This window comes from Heterocephalus glaber, unplaced genomic scaffold (assembly GCF_053883595.1).
Source record: "Heterocephalus glaber isolate CG9 unplaced genomic scaffold, H.glaber_assembly_v1.0 deba00001687, whole genome shotgun sequence".
NCBI lineage: Eukaryota > Metazoa > Chordata > Mammalia > Rodentia > Bathyergidae > Heterocephalus > Heterocephalus glaber.
The window spans coordinates 1,229,447-1,247,847 of record NW_028258412.1 but is presented as its reverse complement, the minus strand read 5'-3'; the positions used below and the strand labels follow the sequence as shown (position 1 = coordinate 1,247,847).

The 18,401-nt window shown below is 52.4% G+C and overlaps 3 protein-coding genes across 3 annotated transcripts; 1 reads left to right on the top strand and 2 right to left on the bottom strand.

The window, feature by feature from the left end:
• Nucleotides 1-1,052: 1,052 nt before the first annotated feature.
• On the bottom strand, nucleotides 1,053-3,117 carry Sdf2l1 (stromal cell derived factor 2 like 1). Its single transcript, XM_004843315.3, has 3 exons — nucleotides 2,875-3,117; nucleotides 2,377-2,573; nucleotides 1,053-1,460 (listed from the first exon to the last, which is right to left on the bottom strand). The coding sequence occupies exons 1-3, from the start codon at nucleotides 3,059-3,061 to the stop codon at nucleotides 1,179-1,181; spliced, it is 666 nt and encodes a 221-aa protein (XP_004843372.1). The 5' UTR covers nucleotides 3,062-3,117; the 3' UTR covers nucleotides 1,053-1,178.
• Nucleotides 3,118-3,225: 108 nt separating this feature from the next.
• Nucleotides 3,226-14,649, bottom strand: Ccdc116 (coiled-coil domain containing 116). Its single transcript, XM_087198343.1, is given in 6 exon segments — nucleotides 3,226-8,447; nucleotides 8,449-8,525; nucleotides 9,564-9,944; nucleotides 9,946-10,152; nucleotides 10,247-10,801; nucleotides 11,830-14,649. Coding segments are annotated over 6 exon segments (2,040 nt in total). The 5' UTR covers nucleotides 11,902-14,649; the 3' UTR covers nucleotides 3,226-7,699.
• On the top strand, nucleotides 14,586-16,542 carry Ydjc (YdjC chitooligosaccharide deacetylase homolog). Its single transcript, XM_004843313.4, has 5 exons — nucleotides 14,586-14,842; nucleotides 14,930-15,089; nucleotides 15,309-15,408; nucleotides 15,517-15,694; nucleotides 15,879-16,542. Exons 1-5 carry the CDS (start codon nucleotides 14,679-14,681, stop codon nucleotides 16,252-16,254), a joined length of 978 nt encoding a protein of 325 aa, XP_004843370.1. The 5' UTR covers nucleotides 14,586-14,678; the 3' UTR covers nucleotides 16,255-16,542.
• Nucleotides 16,543-18,401: the final 1,859 nt, after the last annotated feature.

Genomic DNA, 18,401 nt, shown 5'->3' with positions numbered 1-18,401 from the left:
AGGGGTCAGGAAGGGTTTCATAGGGAAAAGGAGGGTAAAGGACCCAGAGCCTACACATAACCCCACTTTCCACAGTACTCTGGAGAGAACTTTTCTCGCATCCTTCAGTAAGGTCAATCAATTGATTTCCCAGATATAAAGTACTCTATTCATGTTACTCCAAGCCCCTTCCAGCCACTGGCACCCCAGCCTCTCCTTTGGTCTCTTTTCTTTTCTTTCAAGGAAGCAACACCCTCTATCCCAGCAGCTCCCTTAAGCACCCTACTGTCCTATGTAGCACCACTTTAGCTGAGTTAACAAGCCTAGGAAGCCTGTCATCTCTGCCATCACCTCTAAAGGCCACCCCTACAACAGTACAGCTCTTATCTTGCTTGATTTTGGCCCTCCTATTTCTACTGCTCCTGTCTTTAAACTGCAATACTCTGCCCAAATTGTGCCTCCTCTTCCAGGAAGCATTCTCAGATCTCTCCAAGTAACCATTCTTTGCAGTTATCTTCTCTTGAGATATCTTTTGAGGTTCTGTTCTCTTTGGGACCTTTGAAGGTCAATATGGGGGCCTGAGATGCCTAAGCAGGCTGGAGAGGGTAGGTGGGGGAGCATTTGTACCATGGGTGAAGAAACCTATGATACTAATTTCCAGCAGATAGGCAGAATCCTCACCCGGTCCTTGGTCAAAGATGGGTGTCAAGATTGCCATAACTGCCAGGAGAATGGGTCTTCACTATGAGGGCTGAAGGGGCTGAAGAGCTTAAGCCCCATTCCAGCTGGCAGGAGGGAGTGGGACTCCCACTCATCCTGCCCTGGAGCCCAGACCCCTCAATAGGAAAGTTCATTATGTGCAAGGACTGGCATATTGAGGTTATTTGTCATCAGACTGTCTTAGACAGCCGAGGTGATTGCTCAGGGCAGTATTGGAATGCATGGAAAAGCACCAAAAAGGTTTGGCCAGGTTCAGCAGCCAAGCTGGAGACAGGTTTTACTCTGAGGAAGAGCTAGTAAACTGTGCCAGGGATGGCTTGGCACCTTCTGGTCACCACCAAACTCATATCAAATACAATCACAGACCAACAGTCTTTAATCACAAAGGCACTTGAGAACCCCTACAAACCCAGAGTCTCCACCAAGAGTGGCCCTAAAGATGTCCCATTCTGCCACTTTCCATTCACCCATCCACACACTCAGAGTTCATCATGACCTGTAGAGGCCTCCACACCAGGCTTGATGAAGATGCCTTCCATGGCCTTCCACGTATTATGGGTGTTGGCACTGGGCATGCCATGCACCTCGTGCTGCCCTCGGATAGGGCTCCCGTACTGCTCACCAGTGACTGACAGGAACACAGAAGTGCCCACGTGCTGGAAGCGCACAGCAGCCTCACGTTCCCAGTGCTGCCCAGAGCACCGCACTGTCCATAGGTCCAGGTCGTCACCCTCACCGTCTTCCCCAAAAGCGCTCACCTCCTACAGGTGTGGGTATGGGGGGACAGTAGTCACCACAGAGAACACACTGAGTCCTTGAGCCTAGCAATCACACTTGTACCCAGTGCATTACATTTCCTCTAGTCCTTTCCTTGTGCCACCCTGAGCTTCAGCTTCTACAACTGCAAAATAGTACACCAAGATCCTCCCACCCCAGGATCCCTTGCCCGAGGCAGGAGCTTCAGACTCATACACACTGTGTCGTGTCTCTGTGTAGTGAACACTGGTCTCAGAGAGTTAAGGCTTTTTTTCTCCATGTTCTCCCAGGGCTACCACTTCTAAATCCAGTGACTCAGGCTGACAGTTCAAGGTCTCTTTTTCCAACTTTTTCTTCCACAAACTCCCCCAAAGGCACCCTCAGTTCCACCCCAGACCCTGAACTGCAATGACTTCAGTGCCTTGCCACAAGCTCTTCCACAGCCTGGAAAGCTCCTCTTTTCCTCTCTGGGGCCTGCAGGACTCCTACTCATCCTTCCAGGATTCCAGCCTGAGTTCCTACCCCCCTTCAGACTTTCCTATTACCGATCCCAAAGGCTGTGTGGATCTCCCTCCTGGGCCCCACTTGCTCCTAAAAGAGGAGTTAATCACAGGGATCTCTTTCATTTGCTTCCTAGTGGGGCTGGGAGCTCCTGGGGGCAGTACCCTAGTAGTTAACTCTGTGTCCCCAAAGGGCGCGGGTGCTCAGTAATCATTTTTGTTGTCGTTGTTGGTACCAGGGATCGAACTCGGGACCTTACGCTTTCAAGGCAGGCGCTGGAACCACTGAGCTAAATCCCTGGCCCTAAGTAATCATTTTTGAATCGAAATTCCCTTTTTACAGAAGCTGGGGTTCAGAGACAGTAAGGGGAAGGAGTCCCGGGTCTCCCACACGGAGGTGGGAGCCAGGGAAGAGACGTACCTGGTTGTTGGACAGCGGCGACAAGAAGTGGTGCGTGTGCAGGTTCTTGCCGGTGAGCACGTGCGTGAGCCGCACAGCCTGCCCGCAGCGAACCGGGGACCCGCGCGGGCACCCGCCCTCTAGGCCACCGCGGATCCGCCAGTAGCTATTGGCGTCGTCCGAAGCCTCCACACCGGTCACTGACTGTTGGCCGCTGCCTGAGGAATGACACCCAGCCCGACACCAAGGTCTCTGTCAATCGCGTAACTCCTGACTCCAAGTTTACCGCGTGACATGGGCACTGGGGCTCCCGTGGTTCGCCCCCAGGCCCCCCGAACCTCTCGAGTCCTTCCACCCGCAGTTCAGGGTTGGCCCGCCCCAAGCCATATCTAGACGACCCCCTTTAAGCCCCGATCCTGGCCTTTCACGGCCCCCAGCAACTCTAGCCCCCAGCCTTACAGCCCCGACGGCCTCCTCGCCTCTGCCCCCTGGCGATCGCCCCGCTCAGGTTCCACGCACCAGACCCGTATTTGATGTCGTGCGAGTGCAGCCGCACCCTGTGTTGGGTATTGAGCAGCTTCAGCACCGACCCGCAGGTCACAGGCCCCACGCCAGTCTTGGTGGCACTACTGCCCGGTACCAAGAGCATCAGCAGGAGAGCTAGCAGAACCGGCCCCGCCGCCGCACAGCGGCCCGCGCTCCACATCGCCCCCGCCAGGCTCCTGCAGCTCCGGACGCCGGTCGCTTCCGTCCCCTAGCAGACCAATCCGGCCCTGACAACGCCCTCAAGCAGCAGCCAATCGCGGGCCCGCGCGGCGCTCAACCTGCACTGCCATTGGGTTGACGTGAGGGACCCGCCTCCAGCCCACCCTCGTAGTAGCTGGGAGGGGTGGCTGGAGACACGAGGAGGGTTTTGATTGCTCTACATTTCCGAGGACTCACCAATGAACATTAAGAGACCAGGGGCTGTGGCACCGAGCTGTGAAAGAGCGAGCTCAGGACAGCAGCTGCGGTGAGCGCGCCGAGCCTTGTGGCTGCTGAGCCTCCCCTTCCCTGCTCAGGTCCTAACACCCTGCAGTTGTATCTACGAAAGTCCCTTGATCTTGAATCCCTGGGACCTAAATCATGTGTCTTTCCGCTCGGACCCCAGCAGGGTCACTAGGTTTTAGGGTCACAAAGTGGACGGATCCCTGCGTTACTGAATCTCCTGGGCCTTCAGCCCCTGAACCCAGGGATTAATTAATTCCCTTATCATTTGGTTATAGTTTCCTCTCTGACACTGAGTCACTTCAGTCGTTGGACGCTGGAGTTTCTGAAGTCCCCTGGCCACTCAGTCTTTTGAGTCCTTCCGTGGCAGTATCTCATGGTCGTTGGATCATCGGGCAGCAGAGGGCAGCACGGAGCTGTGGAGTTTGAGGATAAGTCCACCAGAAAGTCCCAAAGCTGTCTTAGTAAACCTTAGCCCAGGGAGACCGAGGGACTGCGGGAACCAAACTGAGTGACTGGCATATGAAGTGGGTTTCCTTTTTGCTGCCTTCGCAGAGGGTTGTCAGCTCAGGCTTCAAAGGAGGAAAGCGTATGCCACTATTTACTTATTCATTCATGGAACATTCTTGCCTTATTTAACTCCACGTCCTGTGCTGGGCATCATGGAGTAACTGGCTCTGGGCTATCTTAAACAAGACTGATGAAGCTTACACTTGGGACACTAGCAAAGCAGTGGTTAAAGTTCAGGTTTAATTAAGTCATCCAGAATTTTGCATCCAGAAAATCCAGAAGAAAGCCCTTGTAATAACAGCAACATGTTAATTTAGGTGATAACAATACTCAGTATGCCCCCACCCTGTTGAGGTTTTGTTTTTTTTTCACAGTGCTGAGAATCAAACTCGGGGCCTCAGGAATGCTAGGGAAACACTTATCATTGAACTATATTCCTTGGACCAATGTCGGGTTTTCATGTTTAATATTGTTGGTTATTTGTTTATTTATTTATTTGCAGTACTGGGGATTGAACCCCAGGGCCCTCACACTGACCTACATCCCAACCCTTTTTTAGAGACAGGGTCTTGCTAAGTCACTAATTTACCCAGGCTATACTCCGACTTTTGATCCTCCTGCTTCAGCTTCCCAGAACTCTGGGATTACAGCCACACACTACCATGCCTGGCTTGCTTTTTGTTTTCTGAGGCAAGGTCTTGCTGTTTTGCTCATATTGGCCTTGAACTTTTGGGCTCAACGAATCCTTCTGCCTCAGCCTTGTGAGTAGCAGGGACTATAGGCACACAGCATCTCTCCCAGCTCATTTCACCTTTAAAAGCTTGCCTCAACCTCCTTGAATATGCTCATAGTATACTGTGGCATGCATATTTCCCTTGCAGTGCTCTGCTATTCCCAAATGAATACAATGCCTTGGAAAAACTCTGATAGTCATTTAAGTTGACAAGATCCCAGACCCAGAGTGGAGGAAGCAGTGTGGCTCTCCTTGGACTCGTGTGAAGCTTCATGGCTTCTCACAGCTTTTCTCCTGCCTTCCCCTGCAGACCATATTCCCTGGCTCACCCCATGAGCAGGTGATCAGGACCAATTATGATCTTTCTCCAGTAGCCTTCACCTTTCAACCATAGTTTGTTTTCAGAATCAGATTCTTTTTTTTTTGGTACAGGGAATCTAACTCGGGACCTTGTGCTTTCGAGGCAGGCAGTGGAACCACTGAGTTAAATCCCCAGCCCCAGAATCAGATTCTTAACAGAGTCTGACCAGCTCATGTTAGGTCCAAAAACTGCTCAAGGTGCAACCAGATGTGGAGGGGAGGAAGGGTAGTAACTAATCTCCAAACAGGGCCACATACAATTCCTCCCATTTCAGAACTGGGTTATAGCTTAGAGGCAGAGCACTTGCCTAGCATGTGTGAAATCCTGGGTTTGATGCCCAGCATCAAAGTGAAAACAATACCTCCCACTTTTGTAATCAAAGAAGACTGAGTCCATTTTCCCCTCCCCTGTGACTTGCTTTGACCAATAGAATGCTTAAAAAAAAAAGTATAGTTTGGGGACTTCTGAGCACTGGCCATAGGAACTCCTAGGAAGCCAGTCACTGCATTGTCTTGTGTGAGAAAGTGCAGGTGGGATTACTGCATGGTGAGAGGCTGTGTGGAGAAACTGTGGAGAGATGGGCCGGGGATTTAGCTCAGTGGTTCCAGTGCCTGCCTTGCAAGTGCAAGGTCCCAAGTTCAATCCCTGGTACCAAAAGAAACTGTGGAGAGAGAGAGGGCACATTAGCATTGTTCAGCTTCAGCCCATTCCCAGCTGAAAGCAGTCACATAAGCAACTTTGGCCTGTACTACTACCCAGCTAAGCCTATCAACCCTAGTATAATGATAAATGATCTTTTTTAAAAAAGCTGGTTAGTCTTGGGATATTTTATACACAGCAAGAGATAGCTGAAATAAGGTCTAAGGATACATGTCTTTAGTACAAGCTATCAATGTTTCCACAGGGGCTGTTCCCAGTCACTCAAGGGACATGTGCCTCTGAGGCAGGGGTGGGGCCGTGTTCTCTTCCTTGATGATATCACAGTGGGACCTGGGGGGAGGTAGGAATCACAGTAGGTACTGTCTGTCTCTTACCACTTGAGGGCTTCTTTCTTGGCTCTTTCCTACTGATAGGATTTCTTGCTTTGGGATGGACAGATTATGGCTATTCTGTATCATCCATATTTGTCTTCAGCAATCAGTGCGAATACCCAGAAGCTCTCATTTCCTCCCAGTTGCAGGCTTCTGGGAAAGAACCAACCAGCCTAGCTTGGAATAGGGGTGTGCCAATAGGGTCTATCAACTGTGGGCAAGTGATAAGGCACTCAGATACCACCAGAGCTGTGGAGGTGGTGGTAGGTGGAATGGCCATTTTGAGTCAAGAATATGCTCTAAAAGATCTCTGACACAAGAACACTGTGGAAAAATGTGTCCCTGACCCACCAACCTTAGGATGCTGGTTCCACTGAATGGAAGCTGAGCAAGTGTGGGTCTGATAGGTGTCCACGGGACTTCCCCTACCTGTCTCCAGTGGAGCCTGATAGTTGCTATGTCTTCACACATGGCTCCCTGGGCTTGAGCATGGTCAAACTTGGCTGAGTAGGCCTGGCCTCTGCACTGGGCTGGACTCCTGAGAGAGGTGAGAGACAAGAGTCCCCAAGCTCCCCACAGTGGCAGAGTCTTCACATGTTCTCTTGTCTGCTTTGAGGCCTGGCCACAGGGGCAGCTAGGAGAGAGGGTGAGCTGTGTCCTGGGTGAAGAGGCATAAATAGGGCAACGAGCAGGCTGCCTTGGAAAGGCAGAGGGAAAGGGTGCTCTGCTGGAGGCACAGGATGTCCAGAAGCCCCAGGAGGGCCTTAGCGAAAAACCTGCTGATCACAGCATGGGCCACACTCACAGACCTTTCTAGAGAGGGCCACCCTGGCCAGAATCCTTGCTGGATAGTTAGTTCCATCGCCAGCCCTCCACAGCCAGTCCACAGCCTGACCAACCAGCAGCCACTGGGTGGCCTGGAATGGAAACTCCAGATTCTTGAGTTGGAGCTGAGAAAAACTAATTCAGAAGACAATTAACTGACAGTTGTTAGGAGAGGGTGGCTGCATGCTTCTTCAGTTGTAACATGAGGCAGTGTCATGGCAAAACAAGAAGGGAAGCCAAGTGTGGTAGCACATATCTGTAATGCTAGCAATCTGGGAGGCTGAGGCAAGAGTATGGCAAGTTCGGGCCCAGCCTGAGCAACTTAGCAACTCAGTGAGATGGTCTCAAAATTTTAAAAAAGGGGATGGGGTGGGGATGCAGCTCAGTACAAAAGCCCTGGGTTCAATGCCCAGTACCAAAAAAAAAAAAAAAAAAAAAAAAGAAGCCATCCCAGGCAGAGGAAGACCCCTCCAAAAGCAGTAGCCACGCAAGGGCCACAAGAGAAAGGAGACAAGGAGCCCTAAGTGGCTTAGGTAGCTGATCATGCAAGAGGAAAGCTGTTACTCCTGGCAAAAGGGGTCCTGGGGTCAGAGTGCTACCAGCTGTCATGAAGGCTGGCTGCTATCAGGGATGGCCCACACTTAAGGGTTACTCAAGAGCAACTGCACAGGTACAAAGAGAGGCAGGCTGAAATCTCAGGATGAGAAGACTGTGTTCCATCTACAGATGTTTTATTTCTGTTTCTCCCACTGGCTTCCCTGTGAGTGTTAGCAGAGGTCCTCATGGACATTCAGCCCATCCTGACCTTGCTTAGGGTAGCAGCTGGCTGAGTGGGCAGCCACTAAGGACCAGGTGGAGAAGCAGGGAATGAACCACTAAGTGTGGCTTACAGGGACTTCATGGGGGATCACTGTGGCCCATGTCCACAGAATGCCTGATCGTGGCCTCCAGTCCAGGCTCCAGGACGTTCTGATAATTGCTCTCATCCTCACAGAAATCCATGCCCTCAGCTTTGTCATCCTCGCTCCCCTTGTCTTTAGCCTCAGCATTGCTCTCATTGCCCTCAATGTTCATCATCTTGGCAGAATTGGGGAGACTGGAACCCATGCTCGGGTCAGAGGACACAAAGGGCCTGGGGTGTGACAGACTACTGGGGGCCTGCTTCTCAGCTGTAATAGGCTCCCGAGGGCTGAGCAGCTGGTGGATTGACATCTCAGCATTGAGAGGGAGGCCAGGCTCTGTGGCCTGGTCCTGGTTGCTGCTGGTGGCTGGTGTGGGCTAAATGGATGAAGACTTTGTGCTGTGCTGGGAGGCACCAAGCAGCAAGCTGCGAACCCTGTGGGAGCCAGGCTTCAAGGAGCTGCTACTGGCCTGGGAGCTGTGCACGTGGGAGGCCTGCCTTGAGGCCTGCAGTGTCCACTCGGCCTGCTGCAGCTTGCACATCAGGCAGCTCCAGTACATCTCTGAGGACAGAAGAATTTGGGAGCCCTTCACCTTCTTGAAGCCCAGGAAGACGTACATGAGAGCCTCGGTGACAGGAAAGGAGATGAAGCCAAGCTGCTTATTGAGGTTTTTCTCGTACTAGTACTTGAGAGTGAGCAAGGAGATTGCCTGCTCCACCAAGAAGTTGATGATCTCCTCAAAACGGGTTGGAGAGGTGGGACAAGCTGGACTTTGGCGAGAAGGAAGGCAGTGGCTTCTTTGTGAACTTGGTGTTGGAGTTCTGTGTGGCAGTCAGGGAGAAAAAAGGAGACACGTCACCCCTGTCAGTTTGCCCTCCCTGCTACCCTATGACACTTATTACATCTGCCAGACTATTCGGCAGTTCTGCCTGCCCTATCCGACATAAAAAATGGTTGTCACACAAAAGGTACAGCCCTGTCACATTTGATATGCTGTCACACTCAATAGCCAACCCTCATGCTTACTTCATGCAGCTGGTCGGTCAGGCCTGGGGCAAGGCCATTGACCTTAGTCGCCATGTCAGCAAACCCAGGCCTGTGTTCACAGGAAAGCATGCTGAGCTTGGATGACAGAGGGCAGGTTGGGAGACTGTTGGGGACCCACCAGACTGAGGGCACCTACATCTCTATATCCTTCCTGGGCAAATTCCTTTCAGCAAGGCAGAAAGACTTGAGTGTCCTGCAGCTGTATTAAAGGCCCCTACTCTAGGCAAAGGCTGCTGTCCATGAGGAACAGGATCTTCCTCATATGGGAAGGGCTCCAAGATGCACATAAAATGTTGAAAAAAATGCCCATGATTTTTAAAAAATAGCTTTTATTCATCCTTGACAACACCTTGTGGTCTTCTAGTAGCTTGTACCTTGCCCGGGAAGTTGCCATAGTTACTGCCAATGACAGTGGCTGCCTGGAGTGGTGGGTGAAGGAGACATTCCCCTGAAAATTTGTCCCCCAGCCCCCCAGCTCCTCTCTTGAGAAGGGACCTCTGGACACAGTGAAAGAGATGGGGAGAAGCTCCTTATGAAGGGGGTGAATGAAAAGTATATGGGAAGGGAGGAGGAAGAGGGCAGGGAGAGGCAAGTGGGCACCAGACTGGAATCCTGAGGCAGTCTTGTCTGGAGGCCCCCTCCACCATGGCCCCAGAAGTGGGCAGGGTAAGGTGCAGGCCATGCTTAGGCTGGGACCTCTGGCTGGAGCTCAGGGCCACAGATGGTTTCTGAAATTTGGGATCTGAGTCAGATGCCTTGTGCCTGGAATGGAATAGCGGGCTGGGGATATTGTATTTTTTTGTGGTTGTCACCTTGAGCTTGAATCTGTTGGCCATCTGGGCACTAGATACAGGGGAGCACAATTCATTCTTGCTTTTTCTGTGAGGTAACTTGGGGTTGGAGACTGTGGTGTGAAGAGAATCACAGGGCTCCTCCCCCTCAGCTGGCTTGGAGTCTGGTAGCCCCTGATTGTGGTTAACTGGGAGTGCTGAGGTGGGCTGGGAATTGGTAGGGAAGAGAGGGCAGCCATCATGGAAGCGGGTGCCCCTGAGCTTGTCTGAAGCCTGGCTGACCACACTTTGCAGAACACGGTAGAGGTGGTGCTTGGCCAGGAAGTCCAGGGTACGATGGGGCTCATGGAGAACACAGTAGCCACGCAGGTCAAAGGGTGCTGGCTGGCTCAGCAAGGACTTCCCTCTTCTTGTTGAACTTTTCTTTGAGGAAAATCAGCTCCCGTTCTCCAGGTCCCAGTTCTGATGCTTCAGGGGTCCCTGAGCTGGAGCCCAGCAGCCCTGAGAACCAGGACAGGGGCTGTTCCTGGGTCTACTGGCTACTGGTTTGGCTGCCTAGTGAGTTCCACAGCAAGGAGTCCCTCTGGGAACAGGACTGACTCCAGCCTTTCTGCAGAGAGAGGGAGACCCAGAGAGGTGTCCAGGCTGAGGGGCTCAGGTCTACCCCAACTGTACCACCCCTGAACTGTGGTCCCAGATCTCACCCCATTGTTCTCCAGCTGTACCAACCGCTTGAGGTTTTTCTCCAGCAGGAGTCTGTCTCTCATGGGTGGCAATGAGCCTAAGCCTCGGGGACCTAGGTCACTGTCCCGGCTGTGGGAGCCCAGATGGCCAGCTGTGAGGCTACTATGGGAGTCAGACATGGAGCTGGAGCAGGATGGGTAATTATTGGGGTGACCAGTGCAGAGGGTGGGCCGAACATGGTGCTGCTTTACAGTGCTGAAGTTGGGTCGGGCACACACCCACCGCTTCCCACTTGGCACTTCTGTGGAGTCCTGCACATCCACCAGTGGCACCCCAGCCTCTGTCTTCATGCTGGCTATGAGTTCGGTTGCCTCTTTCACCACTGTCTGCAGACTGTCCAGCATCTGGCCCTCTGTCAGGAAATCTAGGAAGCTACCAGAAGTTTGAGGTCTCTTAGGGGCTTGGCAGTAGCCCTGGTGTGCTGAACTGCCATCCACTGATGGTGGGTGTGGCACACGACCCAGCTTGGAGGCTGGTCCCATTTCTGGCAACAGTGGCTTCTTGGGTGGTAGTACCTGAGAAAACAAGCTTGTCATAGTGGGTAGGATGCCCTGCAGGGAAGGGTTCACTGGGATTCTCCTAAATGTGCCACTAGAAGCTGGGTGGGGATTGAACAGTGGAAGGAATTGTGGGTTTTTGGTTTGGTTTTTTTTGGTGGTGGTGATACTGGGGATGGAACCCAAAGTCTTGAATGTGCTAAGCAAGTGCTCTACCACTGAGCTACAGCCTAGCCTGGGAACTGCATTTAGAATCTGGTAATTCTGAACAGGGCATGGTGCCACATGCCTGTAATCTCAGCACTTGGGAGGCTGAGGCAGGAGGATTGCTGCAAGTTCCAGGCCAACCTGGGCTATACAGTGAATTGAAGGACACAGCTACATAGCAAGACCCTGCCTCAAAAAAAAAAAAAAAAAACCACAAAAATCATGCTTCAAGATATATCATGTACAGGCACAAATTCCCTAAGATGAATGTGATCACAATGTTCACCTAAATTCTACCAATAAACTGAATGAAAAAAAAATCATGTTAATCCTGAGGTTGGTACCTGACTCTGCCACCTTCAGGTTATATGATCGTGCCCACAAGGGCCTCTCTTGAGGTCCATTTTCCTCATCTGGAAAGTGGAAATCTATTTATGCTTGCCCTGAAGTATGTACAGCACATACATTTCACATACACAAGACCTAGCCAGGGAGTCTGAAAGCCACTTCTTCCCTCACACATGACATGAACGAAATCTTCCCGCGTCTCTCCTGCCCATGGACAGGCCTGTCCTGTCTGCACTGCTGTGCTGCACAGGACACCTGAGGTCCTGAGTCCTGAGCTAACTATGGCTGGGTTCCTAGTCTACCAAAGTCCCTCCTAGGTTGCTGGAGTCAGGGGGACACACAGAATGAAAGTGAGGGTGATCAGGGCCCAGAAAGGGGTCATAGGAAAGTTCAAGGCTATAATAAGGGTCTCCCTGTTAGGAGATCAATGGAAAAAAAGGGGGGGGGGGATTCTCAGGCATCAGGGTCTGAGGCCTGCTGGGCACACTCACTCCAGCCATGTACGTGCTGTGGCCAGCCTCATCTTCCGCCAGGTACCCCAAGTGGTGGTGGCAGCTGGCCATGGTGCAAGTAGCCAGGCCTGCTGCTTGCCTCCTCTCTCTTCAGTTCCACAGCATAGTAGCGGACTGCTCTCTGCGCAGGGCGGTCAGGGAGGCAGAGTGAGGATCGGGCGGGTTTGAGTCCTCCGCCCCAGTGTCAGTGCCCATGGGGTCCTCGGGTCCCTTGCTCCGCGCACCTTGCGTCCTTCATGACGCTCTTCCTCTGCTAGGAATCTTCCAGGCATCTGCATACAGTCCCATTCTGGTGTTGTCCAGGTGGGGGCTCCCGGAGGAAGCCCACACTATCTCTGACCGTCTCTGGTCTGTAGGTGTGTCCGAATCTCCCTCCTCCCAGACCCAGAACAGGGCCGACCAGCTCACTAGAGTACCCTCCCAGATCCTCGCCAGTCTGCCCCCGGGCAGCTGCATCCGAGCACTGTAGCGACCTGGGTGGTTCCCCGCGTGTTCGTTTACATACCGCATTCTGATTGGTTAGCAACACGCATTTCGCCCATTGGCTTCCCAGACACAATGGTTGGGGAGGGGCCTAAATTGGTCCCTCCCCCACGGCCCCACCCTGGGTATTGCTCACTTTTGCTGGGAGCCAAGGGACTAAGGATTGCTGCTGACCAGTTTCTTTCGGACCGTAAAGAGCTCTGAAGTTGGGGCTGATCATCTGCTCAGAGGGGAGGCAAAGAGCAAAAGCCATGTCTTCTACCGGTGAAACAAACACTTTTCTCACTGGTTGCTGCACAGCTCTGGACCTCCGGCTGTACTTCTTTCTTTCCGGGGGCCTCCTCCCCTTGCTTAGTGTGGACAACCTCAGCATCTGTTCTGGGGCTTCTTGCAGTCTCCTTGAGAACAGTGGATAGTCCCAGCTCTGTCTCAGACCTAGCTCTAATTCCTGGCTCTACGTTTCCTGCTGGTATAAATAAACCTCTCTGAGCACAGGCTCCTCTCTAAACGGGGAAGGGGGTGGATGTGGTATTGTCTTTCTGCGTGAGAGTATAGGGATTACATAAGATCTTCATACAATACACTTGACACCCAAAGAAAAGTTCCAGGTACCCTTACATCTTCTTCCTTTCTACCCAGAGAGCCTGACACTCACAACAGATTTACAGCAAAACCCATTCCTGACTGTCACACAATGTTGTTACTTGCCTACCAGATAATGTCCCTTTGGGGGCAGGAACTAAGGTAGTCACTTCTAATCTCTTAACACTGTCAGTGCCTGTGTCTCTATGCCAAGAGCTTGGATGAAGAGCTCTTTGAGGCTTCCAATTCTTACAAGCCTCCATGTGAGGTATTATTTATTCTCGAGCTCTACTCTGCTCTCTCTGTCCCTGACTTAAGTGGGTAAACGGGGCCCAGAGGACTAGAGAAGACCTGGGCATAGGCCCAGAGTTGCAGGGATCAGTTCACTGTTCTTGGTAGGACAATACTTACCCTCTCTGACATTGTTTTCTTATCTGTAAAAACAGAAATGACAGGGCCGGGGATTTAGCTCAGTGGTTCTGCCGCCTGCCCTGCAAGTGGAAGGACCCGAGTTCGATCCCTGGTACCAAAAACAAAACAAAAACAAAAACCATAAAACAGAAATGACATTACCAATCTCATAGGCTGGACACAAATACCATACTTTCCAGAGAGGAAATCCAGATGGTCACATAGTAAAAACTCTGGCCGTCACCATGGTTACTGTTGTTATAGTCATGGGTAAAGGAACATTTTCTGAACCAAAGAGGAATAAAAGTGAGGCTACTCTCAGTTGTTTCGCCGCCTGCCTTGCAAGCAAAAGGTCCCGAGTTTGATCGCTGGTACCAAAAAAAAACCCCAAAAAAGTGAGGCTATGAATGTGAAGGTTGTATTCTTTCACAATGCTCAAGATGGAAATAAGGGCTAATGCTTTCTCAAACGAAGCCATTGGTTTATGTGTTCATTTTCTTGTTCAGTAGGAAAAAGCCTCCTCTTAGAAAAATCAGAAGACAATTGACAGTTTGAAAAGGAAGCAAAAACAGCTAATAACATGAAAAAACTCATAGATACTACTATCAAAAGAAAGCTGGGAGGGCCGGGGATTTAGCTCAGTGGTTTCGTCGCCTGCTGCACAAGCTCAAGGACCTGAGTTCGATCCCCAATACCAAAAAAAAAAAAAAAGAAAACCGGATGCGGTAGTGTGGGCTTGATCATAAAATTCAGGTGGCTGAGGCAGGAGAAGCAGAAGTTTCCAGGCCTGCCTGGAATTCACAGTGAGACCTTGTCTCAAAAAACAGTGGTTCCGCCACCTGCCTTGCAGGCTCAGGGTCCTGAGTTCGATCCCCGGTACCAAAAAACCCCCCAAAAACAAAAACAAAAAACTGAATGATACTACCCACAAAGTTAATAGGTGTGAGCTCTGAAAAGGGTAAAGGAATTTTTTTCCTTTTCCTTTCTTCCTCTTTTTTTTTTTTTTTTTTTTTGTACTGGCGATCCGACTGAGAACTTTGCTCTTTCAAGGCAGGCGGCGGCACCACTGAGATAAATCCCCAGCCCCTTCTCGGTTGTTGTTGTTGTTGTTGTTGTTTTTTCGGTTTTTTTTTTTTAATACATCACTTTTCAAATACCACTTTTTGAAGTCAAGGCGAGTTCCACGTTGCAGTAAATGAAGCTTTGGGATTGGTAAAACAGAGCAGCTGTCGCAGGGACCACTAGGTGGCGAGAACAAAGGCGACGTGCGGTTGCGTCTGGGCGATTGCGCTGAGGTGGGGCCGTACTGTCTAGCCCACTCCCCTCTACTGCAGCGCTGGTTCGAGGCAGCCATGGCCTGGCCGCGTGTGCGGCTGGTGGTCACCGCGGATGACTTTGGTTACTGTCCGCGGCGTGATGAAGGTATCGTGGAGGCCTTTCTGGCAGGGACCGTGACCAGCGTGTCCCTGCTGGTGAACGGCGCAGCGGTGGAGAGTGCGGCGGAGCTGGCCCGAAGGTAAGGGCGGCCCCCACCGGCCCGGGCGGGTTTGGGGACGCCCTTGCCCCGTGCCTCCCGCGCTCCCGGCCCGCTCTCCGCCCGCAGGCACAGCATCCCCACCGGTCTCCACGCCAACCTGTCCGAGGGTCATCCCGTGGGCCCGGCCCGCCGTGGCACCTCGTCGCTGCTTAGTCCTGAAGGCTTCTTCCTGGGCAAGATGGGATTCCGAGAGGCGGTGGCTGCCGGACGCGTGGCGCTGTCCCAGGTGCGGGGGCGTGGCTGCAGAAGGATGCTAGCGGTAACCTCCAGAGCTCAGCCCTGGGGACCCAGGCAAGACACATCATCAGGGGCAGGAGCGAGCGCTGGGGACGTTCCCCATTCAAACGCTGAAGCGGCCGCAAGGTGGCACAAGTAGGGCATCCTCTGCTGTGATCTACCCGGAAGTTCAAGGCGCTCTCCCCTCTCCCTCTCCCTCTCCCTCCAGGTGCGAGAGGAGCTAGAGGCCCAGCTAAGCCTCTTCAGGGTGTTGCTGGGCAAGCCCCCCACGCATGTGGATGGGCACCAGCACGTACACGTGCTGCCAGGTGCGTGGGCTGGCGTTCCTAGGCTGGGGACCTGGTTCCAGGGGGTGGCGGGAGGTCGATACACCGAGTGATGGAACCAGCCCCTCCTGAAGCCCTCTCCGCCCACAGGTGTGTGCCAGGTGTTCGCCGAGGCGCTGCAGGCCTGCGGAGTGCGCTTCACAAGACTGCCGCTGGAACGCGGGGTGGGCGGCTGTGCGTGGCTGGAAGCCCCCGCGCGCGCCTTTGCCTGTGCGGTAGAGCACGATGCCCGGGCCGCCATGGGCCCCTTCTCTCACCACGGCCTGCGGTGAGCAGACCCCATCCCTGCTGCCTCAGCCCTTGCTCCCACAGGTCCTAGTGCTGTACCTGGGCAGCTACGTCCCTTTCTCAACTTGGGAAAGAACCGGCTGGCCTCCAGTTTCGTCCTGTTCTGCCCCCTGCCCTATCTTGCTAACCTGGCAGCTCTGCCGTTATTGCCCCTGCTTTCACAGGTGGACAGACGCCTTTGTGGGCTTGAGCACTTGCGGGCGATACATGTCTGCTCACCGCGTGTTGGGGGCCGTGGTACGGGCCCTGGAAGATAATCCCACAGGCCATACCCTGACAGTGGAGCTGATGACACACCCCGGTTACCCCAGTGTGCCCCCAGCCGGAGGCTGTGGTGAGGGTCCTGACGCTTTCTCCTGCTCTTGGGAGAGACTGCATGAACTGCGTGTTCTCACAGCACCCACACTGCGGGCAAGGCTGGCCCAGGACGGGGTGCAACTCTGTGCCCTTGAGGACCTGGACTCCAAGAGGCCAGAAGAAGGACTCTCTTGCCAGCCCACTCTGGAACCTTTCCTGGGTCCTTCCCTACCTAAGCACTAATGCTCCTTGGTGTGGAGGAAGGGGACTAAGATTATGCTCAGGTGTAGCCTAGAACTAGGCCCTGGAGCAGGGTCTCTGACTTCCCAGTGTGACACACTGCCAGTCAGCTCTGTGCCCAGGTTCTCATGGGTCAGAGTGGCAGCCAGTGCTTGGCTATAGGCAGGTCCAGCCTGTGACATCAGGGTGTAGGGCCTGCAGAGTGCTGGATACTGATTCATGTTGCAGTGTAAACGCCTGACTGCTCAGTGACAGTGGACAGATTGTTATGTAAATAAAAGAGTATATGTCTTTCAGACTTGGGTGATTTATAAACAGTTCCTAGGAAACCTTCACAGAAGCAGAATTGGAGACAGAGCAACTTCTTGGTGACTCAGACCATCATTGATACTCCAGAAAAGATATGCAAAACATTCTGAGTTTTGGTTTTGTTCATGCTTAGATTTTGTGGGGGAAGAGTAGACAGTCTTGTTATGTATTCCAGGGCAGCCTAGAAAAGACTATACTGTATAGCCCAGGCTGGTCTCGACTTTTGGCAATCCTCTTTTCTCAGCCTCCCCAGTGCTGGGATTACAGGCATGCACCAGCACATCGGCCTGTGTTTTCTGAGACAGTTTTACTATGTTCCCCAGGCTGGTCTCAAACTCCTGGGCTCAAGTGATTCTCCCACCTCAGCCTCCTCAGTAGCTGGGACTACTGGTACCATCAGGGCACCTGGCAATGCTTAAATTTTTTATTCCTTTTTTTTTTTAAGGAGGTGGGGAGGGCCAGGGATTTAGCTCAGTGGTGCCACCACCTGCCTCCCAAGTGCAAGATCCTGAGTTTGATCCCCAGTACCAAAAAAAAAAAAAAAAAAAAGTGGGAACAGGAGATACCAGGCTGCTTTTTTGGGAAGCATATAACTTTAATTTTGATTTAAAAAGAGGTCACTTGTTCTAAGCTATTCTATGTGACAGGTCTGAGTAGGTCCTGTGAGCTCAAAGGACTGTTTATATTTTTCTGGGAAGGCTATTCTGTGGAAATTGAAACCTGGAATTCCTGAGCCTGCTGGTATATGGATGCCCTGTGGACAGGGATTCCACGTCACTTGGACCAATGGCTCTGAGATGCAAGGAGCAGAAGTCCATAGGGAGTCCTGAGCACAGAGTCCCTGTGCCCCACTCCCAACGATGGAAAGGCAGATGAAACACCACACGTTTGTCTCATTTAATGCCATGTGTCCTCAATTTACAGGCCTGGAGGCGGGAGTGGCAGAGCAGGGCTGTGGAGCTTTCTTTCATTCACTTGATTTGGACCGGACTCTATGTGTCAAACATAGAATCAGGTGCTGAGGGCTCTCACTCAGCCTAGGTAGACTATAGGGACACATGGATTTCTGAAGGGACATGTGGGATCTTGTTCCTCTTTTCTGACTTCTGGCCCACTTTTCTTTGCTGGCCCACACCTCTATTCCCTTGGCTGTGGTTTCAGCTCCTTTTCTGTTCCATGCTCATCTTGCATTCTAACCTTTCCTTGATTTTTTGGCAGCTACACCTTTCCTACTTTCATTTTTTCATGGTTGTGAACAGAAGTCACTGTGAATTTGCCCTGCCTGCCGCCTAGCCTTTACCTCTAGCCTTGGCCTCATGGTCTGGCCACACTCCTGCAGAGTGCTAGCTGGGGGTGGCAAGAGGGGGTGGCCTGAGGGCAGCCTGTTGACCCCAAGGCAGCTGCCAGAAGTGGGGGTTCTGCTGTGAAGTGTTCAGAGGCAGAAGCTGGCTGTGCAGCTCTGATATTTGGGTGGAAGGTAAGGGTGGCCATAAAGTCTGTGTGTACTGCTGCCCACCCAGGAAGGAAGGGCGGGATAAGTAGAGATAGAAGCTGAGAACAGCTCTAGGGACCAAGAGCAGTTAAGAGTGAAGTGAGGCAGCTTGGTCAGACTGGTAGAACCAGGGAACAGGGGGTTACCTCGGGAGGGGAGGGGAGAAGAGAAGGGGAAAAGTTTTGTGGGCGTGGTCACTGGTGGCACACAGTGGAGAGGGATTGGAGGCATTATTGTTTTTGAGACAGGATCCTGCTATGTAGTTCAGGCTGGCCTCCAACTGGTGGCAATCCTTCTGCCTCAGCCTCCTGAGTGCTGAGATTACAGGCATGTGCCACCACACCCAGCC